The sequence below is a fragment of the Pogonomyrmex barbatus genome, unplaced genomic scaffold (assembly GCF_055798465.1).
Source record: "Pogonomyrmex barbatus isolate J1 unplaced genomic scaffold, ASM5579846v1 scaffold4, whole genome shotgun sequence".
Taxonomy (NCBI): domain Eukaryota; kingdom Metazoa; phylum Arthropoda; class Insecta; order Hymenoptera; family Formicidae; genus Pogonomyrmex; species Pogonomyrmex barbatus.
The window spans coordinates 12,699,459-12,720,378 of NW_028297138.1; the positions used below are offsets into that span (position 1 = coordinate 12,699,459).

At 36.0% G+C, this 20,920-nt stretch overlaps 4 protein-coding genes across 6 annotated transcripts; 2 read left to right on the forward strand and 2 right to left on the reverse strand.

Annotated features, from left to right (window-relative positions):
- Positions 1–1,580: 1,580 nt before the first annotated feature.
- Hcf (Host cell factor) lies at positions 1,581–9,889 on the reverse strand. Of its 2 annotated transcripts, none has more exons than XM_089081044.1 (9): positions 8,584–9,889; positions 6,808–7,515; positions 6,325–6,470; positions 4,752–6,242; positions 4,431–4,614; positions 3,009–4,351; positions 2,709–2,936; positions 2,177–2,555; positions 1,581–2,088 (listed from the first exon to the last, which is right to left on the reverse strand). In XM_089081044.1, the coding sequence occupies exons 1-9, from the start codon at positions 8,741–8,743 to the stop codon at positions 1,964–1,966; spliced, it is 4,764 nt and encodes a 1,587-aa protein (XP_088937170.1). In that variant the 5' UTR covers positions 8,744–9,889; the 3' UTR covers positions 1,581–1,963. The 2 variants fall into 2 exon arrangements, with proteins under 2 accessions (XP_088937170.1, XP_088937169.1); XM_089081043.1 differs by having other exon boundaries at positions 1,581–2,091.
- A 414-nt stretch (positions 9,890–10,303) lies between these two features.
- On the reverse strand, positions 10,304–18,436 carry alphaCOP (coatomer subunit alpha). The gene is made up of 6 exons (XM_011636658.3): positions 18,234–18,436; positions 14,578–14,993; positions 13,548–14,356; positions 12,429–13,376; positions 11,151–12,323; positions 10,304–11,073 (listed from the first exon to the last, which is right to left on the reverse strand). The coding sequence occupies exons 1-6, from the start codon at positions 18,311–18,313 to the stop codon at positions 10,870–10,872; spliced, it is 3,630 nt and encodes a 1,209-aa protein (XP_011634960.2). The 5' UTR covers positions 18,314–18,436; the 3' UTR covers positions 10,304–10,869.
- Positions 16,124–17,899, forward strand: LOC105425743 (uncharacterized). The gene is made up of 2 exons (XM_011636648.3): positions 16,124–16,572; positions 16,773–17,899. The coding sequence occupies exons 1-2, from the start codon at positions 16,540–16,542 to the stop codon at positions 17,799–17,801; spliced, it is 1,062 nt and encodes a 353-aa protein (XP_011634950.2). The 5' UTR covers positions 16,124–16,539; the 3' UTR covers positions 17,802–17,899.
- A 149-nt stretch (positions 18,437–18,585) lies between the features above and the next one.
- Creld (Cysteine rich with EGF like domains) lies at positions 18,586–20,643 on the forward strand. 2 transcript variants are annotated; one of them, XM_089081045.1, is made up of 5 exons: positions 18,586–18,721; positions 18,904–19,036; positions 19,191–19,848; positions 19,952–20,047; positions 20,129–20,643. In XM_089081045.1, the coding sequence occupies exons 2-5, from the start codon at positions 18,929–18,931 to the stop codon at positions 20,347–20,349; spliced, it is 1,083 nt and encodes a 360-aa protein (XP_088937171.1). In that variant the 5' UTR covers positions 18,586–18,721; positions 18,904–18,928; the 3' UTR covers positions 20,350–20,643. The 2 variants fall into 2 exon arrangements, with proteins under 2 accessions (XP_088937171.1, XP_011634973.2); XM_011636671.3 differs by having other exon boundaries at positions 18,617–19,036.
- The last annotated feature ends 277 nt before the right edge of the window (positions 20,644–20,920 follow it).

The window sequence follows — 20,920 nt, forward strand, 5'->3', positions numbered from 1 at the left end:
TTCAGACATAGAGGATCAGTAAGAAGAATAAGATCAAAACAATGCATTTGAAAGTATATACCATTTAGTTATCCCATTTACATTATACATATCTTCATCTGTATTTTCAGGAAATGCTTCTAAAGATCTCAAATAAGAGAACCTATATAAAAAGATAAACAATTGTAATTGTGTATGTATACATTGAATGCCAAGTCCATCAATATTTGAGTACTGTCTTGGTTGAAGATAATTTTTCTATAACATACAAGTTTCCTAGTGAAGTAAACTTTGTAAACGCAAAACTTCAATGTAACAGATCGAGCGTTCGAGAACGCTGTGTTAGTAAATGTTTTATCTTGCTTAAGCTATAAATGGATAACAAAAAGCATATATATATATATGAATAATCTAAAATAAAAGTATATGCTTAATTTATTGCAGCTTCAACATAGCCCCAAAGTCGGCCGAGAGACTGCCGACAACTTCTACAATCACTTTCTCCGCGTTGTTCGAAAGCTTACCCAATATTTTGATTAAAATATATTATGCTCAAACAAAGTATAGGTAATTACATATCTCTTTCTAATGCGATGTTTTTCTCTTACCTTTCCTTCGCGCATTAATCTTCCAGTTACTTGCTATTTACTTGTCTTAGTGCTATAAAAGATTAGAATTTATGTTAAGGACATACAGCCTATCATTATTCAGATATATCAGTATTCAAACAATTGTTTCGTTGCTGTCTAAAAATATCCTTAACTTTTCATGGAGTTTTCTTTTATCCACTAAAATATCAATATCCTAAAGCCCGATTCTTAGAGATATTTATTAATTACATAATATTGTAATTCATTTAATATATATTTTATACAAAATATCTCTGCATCGTTGCAATCGTTTGACAAAAGCATACAAGTAACTTAATATTACATATGTTTAATAGGTAATTTTACATTACGGGTTGCTTTCTCGTACCGATAACATATTCCCGTCGCATTTGGCAGTAACAAAAGTGTCGGAATAACGTGTAGCACCGATTGTCACTAGATCGATGACACAGTAAGCTTCCCTTATCTGCGTAAAACTAAAACAAACGAGCAGATTGAAATAGGAGACTAATCAAGGTTAGACAATGCATATATCTCCCAATTATTCTATCTTATCAAAAAGTATTTATTTTATTTCAGAATATGATTAACATATTTTTCTTAGTGCAAGAATTTTATGTACACTAAATAACCTACATTTCAAAAGCGAACTTTTTTTGCATTTGTTGTATGCAAAAAGAATTGCTGATATTCAATTGTCAATGATAAATATATTATAAAGAATTTAGTTGTTTAAAATAGATCTTTGTCGAATATGTATATATATATATATATATATTTATATATGTTTAAACAAATATGTAAAATATCGAATGAGTCCTGCCTGGTTATTTATTCCCATGAATCTCATACATTAAATTCAATTGCCAGATAACGAGAAACTCATACAAGCGCGAACTGTGCCAACTGTGACGTGATGCGAGTGTGAGCGTTTAGATGCGATATGTCGTACCGTCCGTTAGAAAACGTTATAAACATGGAAAAACTTACTTAACTTCAAAAAAATAACATGTCGCCATTTATTAACGGTACTTATATCTTTACAAAGAAGATTCTCGCGCACTCTTACAAAAAAATAGAAGGATGATAGCGAGTAAGAAACGCGGTACAGAAAAAACGTTGACGTTCATACTGAGCACTGAAAATACTTTTCTATTCCAATCTTTACACATAGATTGATATTACGAATACCTCTTTTTTTTCTTTCTCTTCTTCTTTCTTCTTCACGTTCGTATCTTTCGTTTACTTGTATATCACGTCGTTTACTCGATAACACATTGATTTCATTATCGTTGTTAGGCATATGGAAATTAAATAATGAGTAGCGTTGCTTGTGGGAGTTTCGGCTGTACGAGGCCAGGGAGAAAACAGGCTCACGAGAAATTATCACTGGCTGGTTCCATTTTCATTTTCTTTTGTGGAGAAGTCACTTGCGAGCGTAAATCTGCGCTGGCAGGTCTCTTCGCTTGCGGATTACTCTTCACGGCGGTGGTTGGATCTGCTAATAATAAAGTGTTTGTTCAAGTGTATCCCTTTAAAAAAGAAAAAAAAAAATTTATTCGAATGAAACAAATTGCGCGACTAACCTTGCAACCACCTGACTTGAGTGGCTGGTCCATATCCTTTGTCGTTTCGTGCGGCTATTCTAAAGATTATGGCCGGTTTTGTAGTCGTATCCACGTGAGCGGCATTAAGGGCACTATTGTTCACCGAACAAGAATTACTCGAACCGCAATAAACTCTAATAAAAGCTAACTGATTTGGATTCGACACAACTGTTTTTGGTTCTCCGTCATTGTTCAACGCGGTACTTCGCACTGCTAAGTAGACGGAATATTCGAGGATAGGGCCGACGTTGCTAGGCGGCGGTTCCCAAGAGATTTGTGCGCCGTCCACGGATTTCGATATCTTTATAGCGCTCGGTGCACCCGGAAATCCCGGAAGACACGTCTTGAATGCCGCTACCTGTAACGAATGCATGATTAAATTCGAATTATTTTTATTTATTATTTTATTATTTATTATATTATTTTTTTCATCTGTCGAAAAAACATTTTCCTATTATAATGTTAATAAATAATGTTGCAAAATATGAAATGTGAGTGTGAATTTTGTTACCTCACTCCAGGCACTTCGTCCACAACTATTCACAGCGGCAACTCTAAACTTGTAGGCAGTTCCGGGTTCTAATGCTATTTTAGCTCTTCCTTTAAAAACATCCATCGTCAAAGATTGCGTTATATCTAACGGTTCATCACCAGGAAGATAATAATGTTGAACTGTAAAACTAGTTCCTTTTATCACACCTACATCATACCACTCTGCCTCTTTCTTCTCTTCCTCGCTCTGCAAAAATATCAGTTAAAACAATATTTGTATTACATTTGAAATAATAAACAAAAAATTAACAAAACATACCTGCTCATTTTTAACTTTTATCGCTGGTTCTGCTGATCCTAAAGCAGCAGTAGCCAGTGTTGTCAAAGCTGTCGAATCATCTCCAGTTTCTGATCTAGCGTCATTGATCTTTTCCTGTTTCTGATTTTCTCTCTTTGAAGCAGAAAGTTCATCTTTCATCTCTATTTTCGTGGAACTATGTACTTTTTCCATTTCCTTTTCAAGAGATGCAGCGACACCGTTAACAGACGATAAAGGTATATCGGTTAATTTGTTTTCTTTCGTCATAGATTCGTCATTTGGTTCCAGTTTCATTTGAATGTTTGGTGTAACAACGGGAGTCATTACATTATCTGTTGAAGTACTATTATCAGTAATCATTGGTTCGTCCACATCATCCGATTTCATAAGAGAACTTTCGGTGGGAAGATCAGCTTCCGAATTTGCGATTTCATCTTTTATTTTGTCATCTTTCTGAATATCGCTTTGAGGATGCAACGCGTCCGTATCTTCGATAGGTACATTTTCAAATTCTGGTGATTCATTTTCAGAAAGCTCTTTTTTTATATTTTTCACTTGATTGTTTTCATCTTGCTTGATAATTGCATCGATTTCCATTGCTGGGTTTGTATCGTTCACTAGAGATGTCTGTTCGGATGAAGACTCCGTGAGTGATTGTACTAAAGGCAACTCAGATTTTGTTACTTTAACTTCATCAACTATTGGTTTAGAATCATTGATCTCCTTCTCGTTCGACAATTCTACATCATTGATATCAGTTTGTAATGGTGCATCATGATTGGGGGGATTATCAACAGCATCTTCAATTTTGAGAATTTGATTGGTAGAAGTGGTAGTCGATTCAGAAGGATCTGTGGTCGCTGCTGTTGTTGCTGCTTCTTCTTCTTCTTCTTCTTTATTTGCAGCAACATCCTCTTTTATAGTTGATTCTTCTGTTTGAACATTTTCTGTCACATTTTGTTCTGTTACTGCTGTCGACTCGTCGACGCCGGCTGACTCAGGCGCATTTTCCGATGCAGGCTCCTCATCAACATCCATTTTTTCTTCATCCTCCAATAAGAGGTCATCTATTGGTCCATCTACTTGTGGAAGTATAAAAGTGGTTCCGTCACCATCAACTTGCATTGATTCGTCCGCACCCATTTGAGAAACTAGAGCAGCTGCCGTAGTCGCTTCATTGCCGTTACAACTATCCTCTATTTTATCGTCGCTCGTAGCACCATCATCCGCTACCATGAATGATAAGTTACCAGACGGTTCCTGAACTGGATCTATCAGACCTGCTTCTGCTGCTAATGCGGCTAACGCTGCATCAGTAGTAGCCGGGCCGTCAGACGTAGATGCTAAAATATTATTTTACCATATATTTTAAAGGTACAACATTACAAAAGATAAGTATTTTATATTGGAATTTAACTCCACCTAAGGAAGCTGAAGGTTGTTTCTGTGGAGAAACAAAAAGCATTTTACTGGTATCTATCGAATCTGATGTGCTCGAAGTAGTTACTATGGAACTGCTACTTGTCGGCAAAAGCGTCACTGTCTTCGCACTTATACCCGCAGGCATTTGCAGAGTCACTGGCTTGCCAGACACTGTTACGGCTTCCTACAATTTGTTAAATAAATATTAATGTTTATAAGAAATTTTTATAGTAAATAGTATATTAATAATTTTTAATTACACACATATCTTGTAATCATATATTTAAAAAAAAAAATATATATATATAATCATATACTTACAGGTGTTTTTTGTATCTGCGGCACAACAAGTTGATTCTTACTGGGATTGAAGATAGTTTGCGCACCGCTCTTAGCAATAGTCACAGTCTTTGCTACGCCGCCTTGTCCTGGAACTGTGATGGTTAAAGGTTTGCCAGCAGTTCCTCCTCCCATTGCACCAGAAGAAACAACAATCATTTTGACACCCTGCTGATTCGTAACATGATTTGTAGCTGACAAGGGCAAAACGTTTACAGGAGTAGCTACGGATGTAGCTCCTTGTCCTGCACCAGCTTGTGATGTTGTCACAGCTTGTACAGCTCTTAAACCAGAACCTGAAGTGACAACGATAAACTGATTGGTTCGTCCAACTAATCCACTGTTTCCTGTTGGTTTGGTAATCATTATAGTTTGTTTGCCCGTTATGTTCTGTCCCTTACTCATCGCTACAATGTTGGACGTCTTCATAGTCGTGAGGATCTTCGATCCAGTCACCGTATTGGGATTTACCAATCGTAGTATTGTCGGTCCCTGATTTAGAGGTTTTGCGCCAGTTGCCTGAACAGTTTTGCCAGGGATAAGGCTTACTTTAGGTACTGTAGCCACCATGCCTTGTCCGGTTTTCAGGAGATGTACGATTTGTGGCTGACCAGATATATTTTGGCCAGGTTTTTGCAGTATGATCTGCTTGCTCTGTTGCGGCGAGGTAGTACGTAGTACTGTGGCTCCGGGTGCGGCAAAGCGTATCTGCTGACCTGGCTGAACGTTTTTCATCCTGATAGTGTTGGCTGTAGTTGCAGTCGCAACCGCGGCTTGTGGCACAATCGGAACATTGTTCATAGTAATCTTTGGGGTGGCTGCCGCTGCTGCAGCCAGAGCGGCGATTCCAGACATAGCAGCAGATGTTTGACCAGCCGCAGTTGTCACAGTCGCAGTTGTTTGCTGTTGCTCAGTGGTGGCCACTGCTACTGCTGCCGTTGCCACTGCCGCCGTGGAGGTGACCAGAGGAGATCGGATACGTATAACGTTGCCAGTTGCGACTCTCGGAGTCATAGGACTTGCTGGTTTTTGTACAGCTTGTACTGGTTTCTGTACGGGACTTGCACTTTGAACTCGTAATGGATTTGTCACTGCTGTTGCCACTGCTGTTGCTACGGATGTTCTGGCAGCAGCGGCAACAGGTGGTGCAGTCGAAGGAAGAGCAGCAACAGTGGTGACAGGCGGAGATGTTACGGGTATGGTCGCGGGAGTAGCCGCCATCGCTGGGGTTGTCACCGCCACAGGAGTGCTGACGATAGGCGCAGTCGGTGTCGGTGTGCTCACCGATGGGAAGGTACCAGTTGCTGCTACCGGTGGCATATCATATTTTTGTATTTGAAGAATATAATATTGCGCGGACGGGCTTGCTGTCCAGCTGACTTCCAACGTTTGCGTGGAAGCCCTAACTAACTGAACTCTGGAAGGTGCCGCCGGTTTACTGACCTCAAGATACCATAAATCTTTGCAACAAACCTAAAGATAGAGAAAGGATGTCAATACAGTGATATTTCATCGAATCGAAAATTGTATTATTATAATTGGTTATAATTCTAACTTGATTATTCCAAGCTTTACGATAGCCATCTCTACCGGACCATACATAAAGCCTACTGTGTACGCCAACCGCGCAATGACCAGCACGAGCACGAGGAACATTCTCTTCTAAGGAATCGACAGTCAATTGCTCCCAAGTGAGAGTTTCTAAAACAATTTTTTATTTAAATAATATATAATCTTTCTTGAAAAATAATTCATTTGGATTTAACAAATTGATTATTAAAATTATATTATTATGATCATATATCCATATTAAAATAGTTTTACTTATCAATCATTTAACAATTTTAAACTCAAATATTTTTCATGCATTAAAAATTGTCTATCATTTAATTATATTAATTAGATTTAATATTTGTCGCAAACAAATTATTATACATTTAATAAAATCTTATATTATTTAAATAATTTCAGAAGTATAAAAATTATTTAGATCAACATATTATTAACATAAAGAAAAAAATCATGAAATATAACTTACCCAAGTTCAAGCATGCTAGCGTACTTGTACACTTCCATTCTTTTTCGTGTGTCGCGACTTTAACATCATCAACGACCAATGGCACCCATCCACCAAATACATACATTCGATGACCAATTAAAGTGGCAGTATGAAGCGATCGTGGTAGAGGAGTAGGTCCATGAACCACTGGCTTATTCCAAGTCATTGAATCAACATCAAGAAACCATAAATCACCTAGACGACAGCCGCTCATGCCACCATAAATCACCAAGCAGGACTTGCCTGTGGTACGATCAGTATATGCCACTCCAGTATGGGATTCTCTAGGAGGTGGCGCATGTCCGTGTGTTTGTGGTACGTCCCAGGCTGTTTGACCATTAGGGAGGAGCTCAAGTGTATACAGATCATTCAGATATCTCGGTATATTATTTTTTGGATCATCACTATCATTCGCCAGACCTCCAAAAAGGAAGACCCTGTTACCAATGAGGGTAAAACTATGCCCCAATCGTGGGCATGGTGGTGGCTCATGTTTAGGCGGCTTTGGTTTCAAGCGCTTCCATTCCCATCGACTCGCTTGCAATTCATACAGCTCATTAGAATATTTGCCATATTCTACCATTCCACCAAAGACCAAAATACGAGTGCCATCGACAACAAATCCATATGCTGCACAACCTGGCGGAATATCTCCCTTCGTAGATGGTACGAACCATTGATTTGTTGCTGTAAAAATATACTAATATTAATAAACATAAAAATAAATTTTTGAAACAATTTTAATTAAAAAAAATTTTAATTTTAATATTTTAAATCAAATCAAACTATATGCATATTAATTTTTAATACTTTTAATTTTAAATACCATAAGATTTGTTCTTTCCAATTGCGCTAATTGAACAGCTTTTCTCGTTTTCTTTCCAAAACTTAAAATATAAGTTTTACATATTTCTTTATTTTTAAATGTAAAAAGTGTAACGTAAGTTACGAAGAACATCTAAAAAGTCTGTTTTCAATACTTTGTGTTGAAAAGCGGAAAAGATATTTCTTCACGACGGAGGAAAAAGGAGGAAAAAGGAGGAAAAAGGAGGAAAAATGAGGAAAAGTACATATAGTGTAGCTTTAAGGAACAGACAATATGCATTCTGGCTGTTACCATGGCGAGCTCGTGCGCGACAAACATTTCGAAATCAGACTTGAAAGCGCGCAGAGTAACGCGCAGGCGTACAGCATTCGGGCAATATAGCGCGAGAGAGAAGGAACAAATGCATGGAACGCGTTGAACAGCGGGCGACGGAAGGAGGGCAGAGAGAAGGACCGAGAACGCGAAAGGAAAAAGAAGAAAAGAAAGGCGGAGAAGCGCGAACGACGGGAATGACGGGAAACGCAGCGCGTTGCATCGCTACAATGGCAAGAGGGAGGGGGAAAGGACGATGGTGAAGAAGGGCGAGGGACGGGGACGTTGGAGACAGCAATGGCCGCTCCCGCGCGTATAAACATATAGAATGACAGACCATGACTATTTTGCGGATTCGTCGAGATCGAACGCTCGTTCCACGAACGCGAGAATGCTCGCTTGACTCGGCTTGACGGCGAACGCCGGATTTGGTCGTCCACCGTGTCGTTCGGAACGTGGAATCGAGGCGTTCGACCGCGGATCCGGCCGGTCACCGTCTTGTCAACGTATGCCGCCATATTGGTTCGCGGGAATTGCAAGATACGGCGCGGTGCGGCGCAACGAAAGGGACGCACGGCGGCGTAAGCATGAGTACACTTGGCGTATATTTTCCTTACCTGTGTTGTATACATGCAACTCGTCGACGATGCCCTCGTTCCCACCGCCGAAAACGACCATGAGATCCTTAATAGCGACCGCTCGGTGGCCATGCCTGGGTCGCGGCTGGGGCCCGGTCGGATTTGCGATCCGCTTCCACTTTAGCATGGGTGCCGCCATGATGACCGTCGATCACATCATTTTTTCATACCGCGCGATCGTACAACACCACCAGCACCACCACCGTCGCTTTCGTTGTCGTTGATGTTTATATCGTCGCTATCGCTAACGGTTTTTAGAACGCGACGCTCGGCGGACCTATAGATGGGCGTCTCTTTTTATCACAGAAATTACGGTCCGTGTTCGTTCGTTCCGACAGCCGTTGCCGATGGGAATCGACAAGCGACGTAAATACACAAAAGTCCACTCGCACTGACGTAAAATCTGCTCTCTCGGCTCACTCTTGGATGGCGTGCCGCTCTCCGTAGCGACTCGATTCTAACCTCTTTGGAAGCGCCGTGAAACGGCGCGAGCTCCTCCCGCGCGTACTCGGATTTATACTCGTACCGTGTCGCGACGTCTCTACATCCGGCGATCGGCAACGACGAGGCCGTTCTCGGTCGCTCGTTCACGCGCGCGCGCGTCTTCCGCACTTCCGATTTGTAACAAAAACTGCGGCTCAGGAACGAACTTCGGGAGGGGGGCCACCGCGACTCGCCGTTTGCGAGAACGATGTGTCCTAGCGGCGCGCAACACGTACACACGTACGGCGAGGCGACGCGCACCGTGTGTGTGCCTGTGCGCGCGGACGCGTGTACATCCGTATTTACGTGTGCGCGGTGTTTACGGCCGCCGATAATGCGAAATGCTAGAGCGGCGACTCAGCGACGCGCCGCGATCCGGGCGGATACGCGGTCGCCGTCGTCGCGACGCAACCCGCTCATAATCACAATCGAGCTCGCGGATTCGAGAATTTTCGAGATTAATCGGCGGCGCCGTCGACGGCCGAAGGCGCCTCGTGCCTGAATGCGCACGCGCGTCTCTCTCGGTCCCTCTCGGCCGTCTCGTTACCCGCCGTAGCCGTTGTTGCCGTACCCTCTCGCGGTGAAACCTGCGTCAAAACGAACGAAAAACGGCGCGGCAAGATATCACTGCGGCACGATCGAGCAGCGACGGCCGAAACGATGCGTACCCACGATCCGATGCTCCTGACGATCGAAACACAACGATCAGCTACCGGCAGCGAACGATTCCGTAGTACTTATTGGGGAAACGGCCGAAATAGTCGGTAGTTTGATGGCGCGCACCAGTGGCCTTCGCGAACCTCATCCACCATTGCCCATAACGCGTCTGTAACGGGTGGTAACAAGCGCGTTGCCAACTGACGTCTTTCTGCAGGGAAAAGCAACGCTCGAACGACCAATCGACTCGATTTTCGAATCTTTCTTTTTGGAAAGATCGATTTTCTTCCGGACTTTCTTTCGATTAATCCAAACAAGATAGAAAGTCACTATTGATTTGTCACTAATGTAAAATAGAGGAATCGACCAATCACATGTCTAGAAATTACATGTGAATTGTAATCGAAATAAATTGTCCAAAAAATTATCCCTGCTGTTTCTTATCCGAAAGATGATAAACAATGAGAATGTTTTGTCTTGCTTTTTTCTTATAATTTTTATAAATGATATTAGAGATAGATGATGAGTAAGGAAGCATCAAGGTAATTAAATAGAATAATTATGCTTAAAAATATTAATTATACATATTTGACATAAATAGGATACATTGCTAAATTTTGAATTTTGCATATATATAGATCAAGGAAATTATCATTACATGATAGAAATCGATAAGATTTTATTTGTAAACATTGTACTTTTTATATAAATGCCGTCTCTATTTTCTTATAAATCATCTCAATTCGAGATTCACCATTTCTGACACGCATAAATTTTATATTTTTAATATGTAAAAAACAAAATTTTTTAGATTAATACTGTAAATTAAAATGGAAATGATAGAAATGCATAAAAAATTGTCACATTCAAGAGAATAATATTCGTTTAAAATATGTTCAGAATCTACACATTCATCTACACATTTTCAGGCTATCCTGTAGAGTGATAAAATATAACTACTTTTGTTAAAGCTAGAAATATTTTTTGCTTCTCTTTAATTCAAAATTATTTTAATTATTAAAGTTATATATTTTATCTTAAAATTATATTGCGCTTAAAATGAATATCCTTTCAATTCTTCCTAGAGATTGAAAATTTTAAAAATCGAATAATATAAATAAAATATTAATGTTCTTTGCCTATCAAAGCAACTTCACATATTTTGCAAACTGTATCCTTAAATTGTGGATTATAACTAGCACCACATAAGGGACACTTCACTTCCGGTTTTCCTTTGTAAATAGGTGTGAACGTGTTGGCACATAATGAGAATGGATTGTGCTCATCATACATTAATTTATGCTCGTCAACAGGATTCTTGTCACAGGACTGAAAAAGAATAAATCATATATTTTTCATTTATAGGCATTAATTTAAATATTAATTTATGAGAAAAATGAAAATACCTGTAATAGAACCCGAATTTTTTGTGCAAGTTCAGGATTTGGTCCGAGTTCCAGTAATCTTCTGGCGAATGATGCGGCAGTTTTGTAATTCTTTAATTTGTAAAACAAATTAACAGCTACTTGAAGAGTTAAAATCTGATGTACAGGTTGCAAATTACAATGCGTAAAATATGCTGCCATTTCGCAAATTCTCTTCTGCTCTGCTAATGTGGCTCTCGGTAAACTTTTACGTTCAGTTTCCATCTTCAAACCCAAAATATATTCGCGACAAATTTGAATCAGTTGTTGAGCTTCCGCAATGTCTTGCTTAGTATCGACAACAAGTAATGGCACACTTAGCAAGATATTTTGTAATTTTTCTATCGCTTTGGCAAATTTGCCATTGGTTGTTAACTGATAGCACACTTGAAGACGCTGGACTAATTCGGAGAGGTGCAATCCCACGGCAGGCAATCCGGTCTTCGATGTTGTATCCTTCCAATTAGTATCCTTCCAGTTTCTTTGAGGATATCCATATAACGATGGTATATTAGGTAGGCATGTGTAGGATGTTCTGGAACGTGCGTACGTATTTAAAAACAAGGATTGATAAGGCCCAAATTCTACCACTCCGAGCTGATTATGCAATAATCTGAAAGCAGATTCGAAAGATCCGGCCAGTATATGATCGACTACTAATTTAGAATTGTTAACCCAATGCTGTGGTGGCGAAACTCCTTTAGTAGGTAGACATTCATAGTTATTGCCTTCGTCGGAAACCGCAGCAGCTTCAAGTTCCGGAGGAAGTTCAACGTCCTCGACATCCCAACCAGGATTCTCTTCACCTTCGGGTACGATTTCTGCGTCCACACCTTCTTCGTCATCTATACCGAGTTCTTCGTCGTTGCCCCATCCTTCAGGTGTTGCTTCACCGTCGTCTTCCAGAGCAAGAGCAGCGGCCACTTGAGTTCTGCTACGAGACATCATCGCGCCTTCGAAGAAGCCTTTAGAAACAGTCAGCAGTGGCCAATTGTTCTCAGCTTGCTGAATAGGTACGGGTGGACAGAGATATGTGGCACCTTTTTCCAGTGCAGAAAGTTCCTCGCTCATCGATTCATACTCACGGTCGTCATCTTCATTTGAAATTCCATGGATTTTCTCGGTAACGTATGCCAATGATGCTTGTCCAGAGTTCTATAAAGAAAAATTTAATTTTTATGTAATAATAATAATTTAGGAATGAAGGCTTTTATTTATTCTCAATATATATAAAATTATTTATTAATAGAGATAATATACCCGCAAAATCTTAGCCCGTTCGTAAATGTCTCCAAGCAATAAGCTTCCTTGATATTGTCCAGATACATCCTTCCGAATTTCCGCGATTTTTATCATTTTACGTAGCTTCTCCAAGTTGCCAGTTATCAAATAGAGGAAAGCCAGTTTCTCAAAGTTTTTTGTTCTTTGATAACACATTTCCACGACTTGATGATTACCTTGCAGCAAAGCAGTTTGCGCTAAACTCTCCCAACATGATTTCTGATCGAGCGATCTTGCCGCTTCTAATGCAACTTCGATATTACCACATTCAAGCGCAAGACCAAATCTGGTTTTTTCATCTTTTACAAAGTGAAGTGCTACTTCCGGATATCCCTTCTGTTGCAAGTACGCTATAATTGATTGCCCAACAAGATTCGCTGTGCGAACCATGTGTAAAACTTCCTCGTATTTCCTGTTAATCAATGCCAGCTTGAATTTGTATTCTGTCGGATCTATACGAAGGATCCTTGGTCTGCATTCTCGATCTAAGCAATAAACTTGATTGCCCTTTACTCTTGTAACATATATCGGTAAATCTAGTGTACGGATGATACCATGATCACCATTGCTGATTGCATATTTAATGTGATTACTGGTTGTATAAATAAATACACCGGAATCATCCCAAGCACCAGATTTCACTCTGGTATTTTCATGCACGCAACAAAGAGATTCTAATCGACGATTGCAAATATTGACAGTATGTTTGGCCAGAAGAGCAACATGAGACATATCGCTGGACCACACAACATATCTACATTTTGTAATTTTTACTTCTGCTAAAGTTCTCTTTTGTTGTACATCAAACAGCGTTACTTGTTCTGGATCGCGCAAAAGTAACATGCCGGTACCGGCATAAAATATCTCGTCACAATTTGGGATTTGCACTTTTTTCGTGACTTCGTTCTTTAAATTTTTAATGACTAACTGAAAAAGAAAATATTCATTATTAAATTGTGTGCAAATTATAAAAATATAATAAAAATATGTCAAGTATCAGAAATTTTAACCTAATTTAAACTAATTTAAGTAAATGAATTAATAAATTCTAAAAATTCTGAAGTTTATGTAATTATTGTATAAAATATGTTAATTTACCGAATATGATCTATCCAATACAGCAAACCGATTCCTGGCAACCCAAATAGCGGTAACGCCAGATGCCCGTTTTGTATCAGCATCCGTGCTCGAATCTCCCTCGCGCGGTATCATGTACAAATCATAAGTACTATTCTCGATATTCGAAGGTGGTCTTGTGCATATTAAAACGCTATTTTCCGCCTGATTATATGACATGCTATATGGCGGTGTTTTTCCTCCGCCGCGTATTTGCATCACTGATGTATCTTTTGACGTAGTAAAGTCCAGTTTTCGAAGGAAACGGTCCTTCACATAATACAGGAGATTTCCATAAACTGCATACGCGGGACGTTCTCTCTCGAGTTTAAAAATAATCATTCCAGAATCGTGACCAGCCGCAAAAAGATTTAATGTCGGATGCGCGGCGAGAACCCAAAATCTTTCGTGTTCCCTTCTGAATGTGTGCAAGCATGTGCGTTTTGTCATGTCCCAGACTCTGATACTTTTGTCTTCCGAATTGGAAAGAATAAGATCTTGTCTAGGATGAAACAGCACGCAGGACACATTGTTGTAATGACCGCGACATGTATCTACTTCCCAAGCCTTGGCATCATTCATCCGCCACATTTTAATTTGTCGATCATCGGCTCCGGAGACAATGAGAGGTAACGTTCCGTGAAAGCATGCCCAGTTTACGCCTCTGTCATGACCTTCAAGAACATATTTCACTACTGCATCAGCCTGACCGAATAAATCGGTCGCTCCCGGATTTTTCAAATGATCCTCGAGACCTCCCGGACCTGGCGCCACGTTTTTCTTGCGCAATCCTGCAATTGCATTCGCCAAGTTATTAAGTAACCATCCATTTTTCAATAACTACACAGTTTTTCCCTTGGATTTTTATATATAAAAGAAAAAATATAAATTATATTTAAATTTTCTAATAATTTTTTTATGAAATATAAAACTTGAAAATTTTAAATATTCATTTTCTGATAAGATTTGTAATTTTCAGTATCAATATGGAAGAAATAATTTCTACACCAACCCGAAATATCCCAAACGCGGACCGTTTGATCAAGCGAAGCTGACACGATGATATCCTCTGTAGGATGAAATTGTGCACACATTACATAATGATTGTGGCCAGTCATTACACAAATGCAAGTGCGGCTTTGCCAGTTCCAGATTCGGATAGTCTGATCGTCTGAAGCACTAAGGATCCAAGGATACTCTTGATGGAACATAGTAGTCCTGATATAATCTAGATGCCCCAGTAAGGTAAAGATACATCTTCGTTGTTTGTAATTCCAAATTTTGATCTTATAATCGTCGCCGCCCGAAACAAATAATGGCTGCTGATTGTGGAAACATATGCCTCGAACAGGTCCATCGTGTTCGTCAAATTTGTCGAGCAAGGTACACATACGGTAATCCCATAATTGAATAACGCCATTATGTAAACTGTAATTTATTTATAAATACAAAAGATTTATATATAATGTTATTTTCACTGATTCAATTTTTAACATTTATACACAAAGAAAACGATAGATATTTTCTAAAAACTAAGTATGAGAAATAAATGGAAAGATTTTTTAAACACATTTATTATATTTTTTTTTTCTTTAATTTTCGTAATGTAAATTTTAATATTATCGATATAATTCTTATTTCTTTAGTATTATAATTCCTATAATTTTATATATATATATATATATATATGTGTATATGCAAATGCATTTTATTCTACAAATGTATGGTACAAATTATGGAATTGGTTCATACGTTTATTATTTTTTTCAATTGCTATGAACCATACGAGGATCTTTATGCTCTAAATTGCGAAAATCGATGGTTTGCATGATTTTTTTTCGTCGGGGCGTACAATTACGAAATAAAGTGTAAATATAAAGGTCATTCGGAAACTGGATTTCGGGCCTACGCCTCTATATAGGGTGTCTCAATAATATAACGAAAACAATACGCATAAAAAATGAAGATTATTACGTTTTTAGAGATTAATGCAAATTTCATTATTTTTAAATAGATTTAAAGATGTTTCCTAATTATCAATTATAGAGTTAATAATTATAATTGATAAAATTTAATAAATTCTTGTAAATCCGCTGATATTTGGTTACCTTATATATCTTATTTGTATTTTCTTAGAAGATAGGTATGATACATTAATTTAAATTTAAATACCATAATCATTTTTTATTCGTTCTATCTTTTTAATATATGCATAAATATTAAACACATCTATTGTGACAAGACATTCCTTCATAAATTCATATCTAATAAAAAGATCAGAGATGATTGCCTAATTTGTCATTCCGCCTTAAACTGCTTTTCAGAATAAATTATTATATCCTGGTTATACTCATTATTTCCATTATTTATTTCACATAAATAATAAAGCTATATATTACAATATTATAATAAGTATAACAAATATGATGCAATTTTGAAACAAAAATGTTATTTTTTATTATATAGTTACAAGTTTTATCATTATTAATTCAAATCATTTTAGAGCAAATATTGTTATTATGCTATTTGTTATCATTATTAAGAAATAGATATGGGTTGCATAGTAAATTTATATACTATCATTTTATATGTAATTAAATTTTCTTTTTAAAATTGCATCAAGGGAAATTCATTAGGGAAATAATAATTTATTTTTTTAATCTAAATAGTAATAGTTAGCAGAAAGAATTAAAATACATGTTATTTATCAAAATGTAATAAAGTTATCTAAAATTCTATCTACATGCACTATATAATTTTGATGAATCCAATGATGACAGATTGAGAGACAGATCTCACATATCCCCTCGAGACATTTTCGAAAGCAGGTCAGAAACAAAGGTGTACCCACGAAAGTGGTGGGGGCATTAAATGCATGTTGGATACCGTGTATATAGAGATCACATTATTACGTATCTTGGTAGTTCACTCCTCAATTTCAATAAGTTCACATCCCTTTGTCAATTGACTGACAATGGAGTTTCTTCAATTTTTTACTGTTGCTATTGTAAGTATTTGCATTTCGATGAAAAATTTATACATGTTTATCTTGTAATAAATTTGAAACTTGTGTGTATATATAATTTATTATGAATCTCAATATGATATTTAACTTTAATAAATAATTAATAATATTCCTATAATATTTAATTAATAATATTTCTAACTTCCTATTAAAATAAAATAGAATTTTTTTTATTTTTTCAGCTTTTGTTAAGTATAACATCAGTGAAAACATATTCTATTCCATATGAAACCATTCAGCAAGCGTTTTCCAGTAGCCCAAAATTAATATACACATCTGAATCTAATCCTGCTTTTAGTGGATATTCATATACAACACAGAATTTTAATGGTGGTGAAAGTAATGTTATTTTTACAACTGGTGCTGATTCTGTGAGTAGATTGAAGGATGAAATAAACTCGATGAAAATGTCAGAAAAATATTCACAAAAAGATATAATGAATGAAAAAGAAAAAAATATGATATCTTCAGAACAATCTAAATCTATAGAAAACGAAATAAGCAAGAATAAGCAAGATATTGAAATTCTTAATGAAGAAAAAAAATCTTCAAAAAATCCTGAAGCAAGTAATCTTATTGAAGATCAGACAAAGCCTCAGCGAATCTCTTTTGTGGATGTATCATATCCTGTACTTAGAGAAAATTTATTAAACTTAAACTTTCCAGTATTTTCAAGATACCAGATACTGTCAAATATAATACAAGGCCAATATAATCCCTATGCTCACTTAGAACTACCTTTACATAATTTTGGTTTTTATAATCCCACTGCGCCCTTGTTTTACCAAGCAGCAGCAATCGCAATTCCCGATAATAATTTCAAGGTAGCATCAGCAGCTGTTGAAAATGTTAAAACTTCTATAGAACCTAACATCACTGAAAGTTCACAAACAAATGCTACTAGCTCGGAATCTAATTTAATAAAATCTAACATAAAATCGAGATTCAATTTAGAATCAACAGCAAATGTTGAAAAAATGAAGCAGTCAGATGCTTCCATGAACAAATTGGAATCGATGATTATATCTGAAAACACTGAAAAAGAAATTACAAGTAGCAAATCTGTAGTAACATCTCAGTCTTCTATTGAGCAGTCTACAAATAACAAAGAAAATAACATTGAATTTTCAAGTACAGAAACAAGTTCCTTGACAGAAAAATCAAGTACTGCAACTGAGAAATGTACAAAATGTATGGAACATCCCAATTGAAATATAAATCTATATATATTACATTCTATCTTTTGTATTACATTAATAATAATAAAAGAACTTTAATAAAATGTGACAAAATCTATTGCAATTGTAAATACTGTTTGGCTTACATTACAAAATAAATTTTTTATAGTTACTACGTAAAATTTTTTTTGCTTACAATAAAACTAATTTATGAACTTATAATAAGTTTCTTCATTATACAATTATTAGTATCTGTATTTAAATTATTAATAAAAACACTGTGTATTAAATCACAGGTTATGTCTATTGATGTTCAAATAAATAAAAATGTTTGAAGATATTAAGTCATTTTTTAAAGTAATAAAGATAATTCAGATAAAAATCTTTATCTTTATAATCAGATAAAAATTTCGTTAATAAAATGTCATATGTGATCAACAAGTTTAAGTAAAGAATGTTCATTACCTTGCAAGTACCCAGGGACGTTTTGGATGGAAGGACAAGCCCTTCACTCGAGCAGACTTCGTTTCGAACTTCGTCAACATCTTGTTTTAAATAATTATCCAAAACACGATGCAATCAATTAAACATCGCCCTCTCGAGATTCTTTAAACTTTTTGACACAGAGAGAGACACGTCACTACATAACCACGAATTATAACATTACTGATACGAAATATAGATGTGCTTCGTTATTTTTCACAATTTCATCTAGTAACATTTTAATTAAAAAATTAATTCCCTATAAATGTTGGTGTATCATCCAATGTTCTTGATTGGTTGTTCAATATTTCCGTTGCCATGTTGGAATCACACCAAAGAATTTGAAACACATCGACGAGTTGCACGCGGTATATCCTGATTGGCTGGATTTATGGAAGACACGTTTTGTCGTCTGGTCTGCCTAACCTTGGACGTCGATCTATCAAACATTTTGAATGAAACTATTTGGAGTAATTATGATTTAATCTGAGATAGGCTAAACGTCCGGGAGTTGTTTGCTTTTTACTCTCCGAGAATAAAACAGATATTCTTTTTCGTTCTTCCTTTTTATAATTTTTATATAACTATATTGTAATCGCGGCGATAACCGGTGCGGTATAATGCGAGTGCTGACCAGCTTTGTTTTTCTTAGCATTTTTATAATCATATTGACTTGCATGAGCGGTGTCCGATGCAAGAAAGAAAAGCCGGGTGAGGAGGAAGTCAAATCTCAGAAATTTCCGCCTTGCGCAGCGTGCAAGATATTTACCAATAGTTTCAAAAAGGTAAACAATTATTTTCTTTTTCTTTATTTTTATAGTTTAATAAATTATACATTAAAATCATTAGTCAAATTAGTATTAAAATTATTAAAATATTTATTCTACAATTATATTAGAATTTTAAATCACTGAAATCAAAATTTTAATTATTTTAAAGGGTTTAGAAAAGACTAGTCGTGGAAAGTTTGAAGGTGGAGATAGTGCTTGGGAAGAGGACAAATTAGGCTCATATTCAAGAAGTGAAATACGATTGATTGAGATACAAGAGAACTTGTGTAAAGATGTTGAACGTGGTGAAACACAATGTCATTCATTAGCTGAAGAGTTAGAGAATCAAATAGAAGAATGGTGGTTTAAATATCAAGATATACATCCAGATATATATGATTATATTTGTATCAAAAAGACAGAACGTTGTTGCCCAAAAGATCATTATGGTCCAAACTGTACACAGTGTCCAGGATATCCAGATAAAATCTGCAATAATAATGGCAAATGTAAAGGAGCTGGCACAAGAAAAGGAAATGGTGGTTGCTTCTGTGACAAAGGATATGTTGGAAACATTTGTTCAGAATGTGCTCCAGGATATTATGAATCTTATAAAGATGAAAAGACTTTATTATGTTCTGTATGTCATGCAGCATGTGATGGTCCTTGTAAAGGAGCTGGCCCAAAGGATTGTGAGAAATGTGCTACTGGATGGTATATGGTTGAAGACAAAGGTTGCTTTGATATTGATGAATGTTTAAGAAGTGACAATACTTGTCCCGATAATCAATTCTGCATTAATAAAGAAGGAAGTTATGCTTGTTTGGGTATATATGCTATTTATTTTTAATATATAATGAATTTTAATATATTTTATTTTTAATATTAAATATAGCAATATTATATTTTAAAAAATTGGAATTATTCCAGCTTGTGACAAAGCTTGTAATGGCTGTACTGGTGATGGTCCAGACATGTGTGTCAAATGTGCTGATGGTTACTATAAAAAAGATAATTTGTGCATAAGTAAATACAAATAATAATACAATGTAACAAATATTAATTTATATAATTTGTTATAAATATATATATATTTTTTTTTTGCAGATTCAGACCTTCTTGGCCGTAAAAAACAAGAAAATTTGGCGCGATATTTAACATATTTTGGGCTCTGTGTGGCAACATGTATTATTTTGCAACGTAACGTTTATGCAGCAAGCATTATCGGATTGTTAGTTGCAATATATATATCTGTCTCAGAGTACATGATCGCACATAGCAATGTTCAAGATACAACGGCAAACATGGATATTTTAGGACCAGCTTAAATAGGAACAATTTAAAGAACTTTATAATATGTTATACTAGAATCAGGAATCATTATCCATTTGTAAAATAGATCATGTAAAATTAATATATATTTAATGTCATCATTAATTGATGTATTATGAAAAAGATAAAATGATTTATGAATAATATCTTTTTGCTATAGTTTTAAAAAACTGATATATATTTGCAATTTTATTATGTATATACATGTCTATTTTTCTGATGTATTTGCTTTATAATTATGTATAATCTTTATTTAAATATCAAAATATTTCACAATCTTTTATGTAAAATTATTAATGTCTATATTTTGCTGAATATATCTTTATTATTACATATATGTTATTACATTATTGTAAATATAATATCTCAATATAAAAGTGAAATAATAAGAAAGATAAATATTGCACATTAAAAATAAGTTATTAATATTAAATTTACAAAATATAAAAAAAAATATTATTTATATATTATATATAGAAATTTTTGTATCTACAGAATATTTAAATACCTTTTTTTATAATATATCTATATATGGATTCTATGAAATATGCTATAATATAATAACAT

What these genes read in the sequence shown, in the direction of transcription:
- Hcf (XM_089081043.1), bottom strand. Translation starts at nt 8,743, where the DNA reads ATGGCGGCACCCATGCTAAAGTGGAAGCGGATCGCAAATCCGACCGGG. An exon ending in GTTGCATGTATACAACACAG is followed by an intron (nt 7,516 to 8,583) that starts GTAAGGAAAATA and finishes ATATTTTTACAG; the next exon opens with CAACAAATCAATGGTTCGTA. An exon ending in TAAAAGTTAAAAATGAGCAG is followed by an intron (nt 2,937 to 3,008) that starts GTATGTTTTGTT and finishes ATATTTTTGCAG; the next exon opens with AGCGAGGAAGAGAAGAAAGA.
- LOC105425743 (XM_011636648.3), top strand. Translation starts at nt 16,540, where the DNA reads ATGGAGTTTCTTCAATTTTTTACTGTTGCTATT. An exon ending in AATTTTTTACTGTTGCTATT is followed by an intron (nt 16,573 to 16,772) that starts GTAAGTATTTGC and finishes TTATTTTTTCAG; the next exon opens with CTTTTGTTAAGTATAACATC.
- alphaCOP (XM_011636658.3), bottom strand. Translation starts at nt 18,313, where the DNA reads ATGTTGACGAAGTTCGAAACGAAGTCTGCTCGAGTGAAGGGCTTGTCC. An exon ending in TATTGGATAGATCATATTCG is followed by an intron (nt 13,377 to 13,547) that starts GTAAATTAACAT and finishes TTTCTTTTTCAG; the next exon opens with TTAGTCATTAAAAATTTAAA. An exon ending in AAATTCGGGTTCTATTACAG is followed by an intron (nt 11,074 to 11,150) that starts GTATTTTCATTT and finishes ATTCTTTTTCAG; the next exon opens with TCCTGTGACAAGAATCCTGT.
- Creld (XM_011636671.3), top strand. Translation starts at nt 18,872, where the DNA reads ATGCGAGTGCTGACCAGCTTTGTTTTTCTTAGCATTTTTATAATCATA. An exon ending in TTACCAATAGTTTCAAAAAG is followed by an intron (nt 19,037 to 19,190) that starts GTAAACAATTAT and finishes ATTATTTTAAAG; the next exon opens with GGTTTAGAAAAGACTAGTCG. An exon ending in AGGAAGTTATGCTTGTTTGG is followed by an intron (nt 19,849 to 19,951) that starts GTATATATGCTA and finishes GAATTATTCCAG; the next exon opens with CTTGTGACAAAGCTTGTAAT.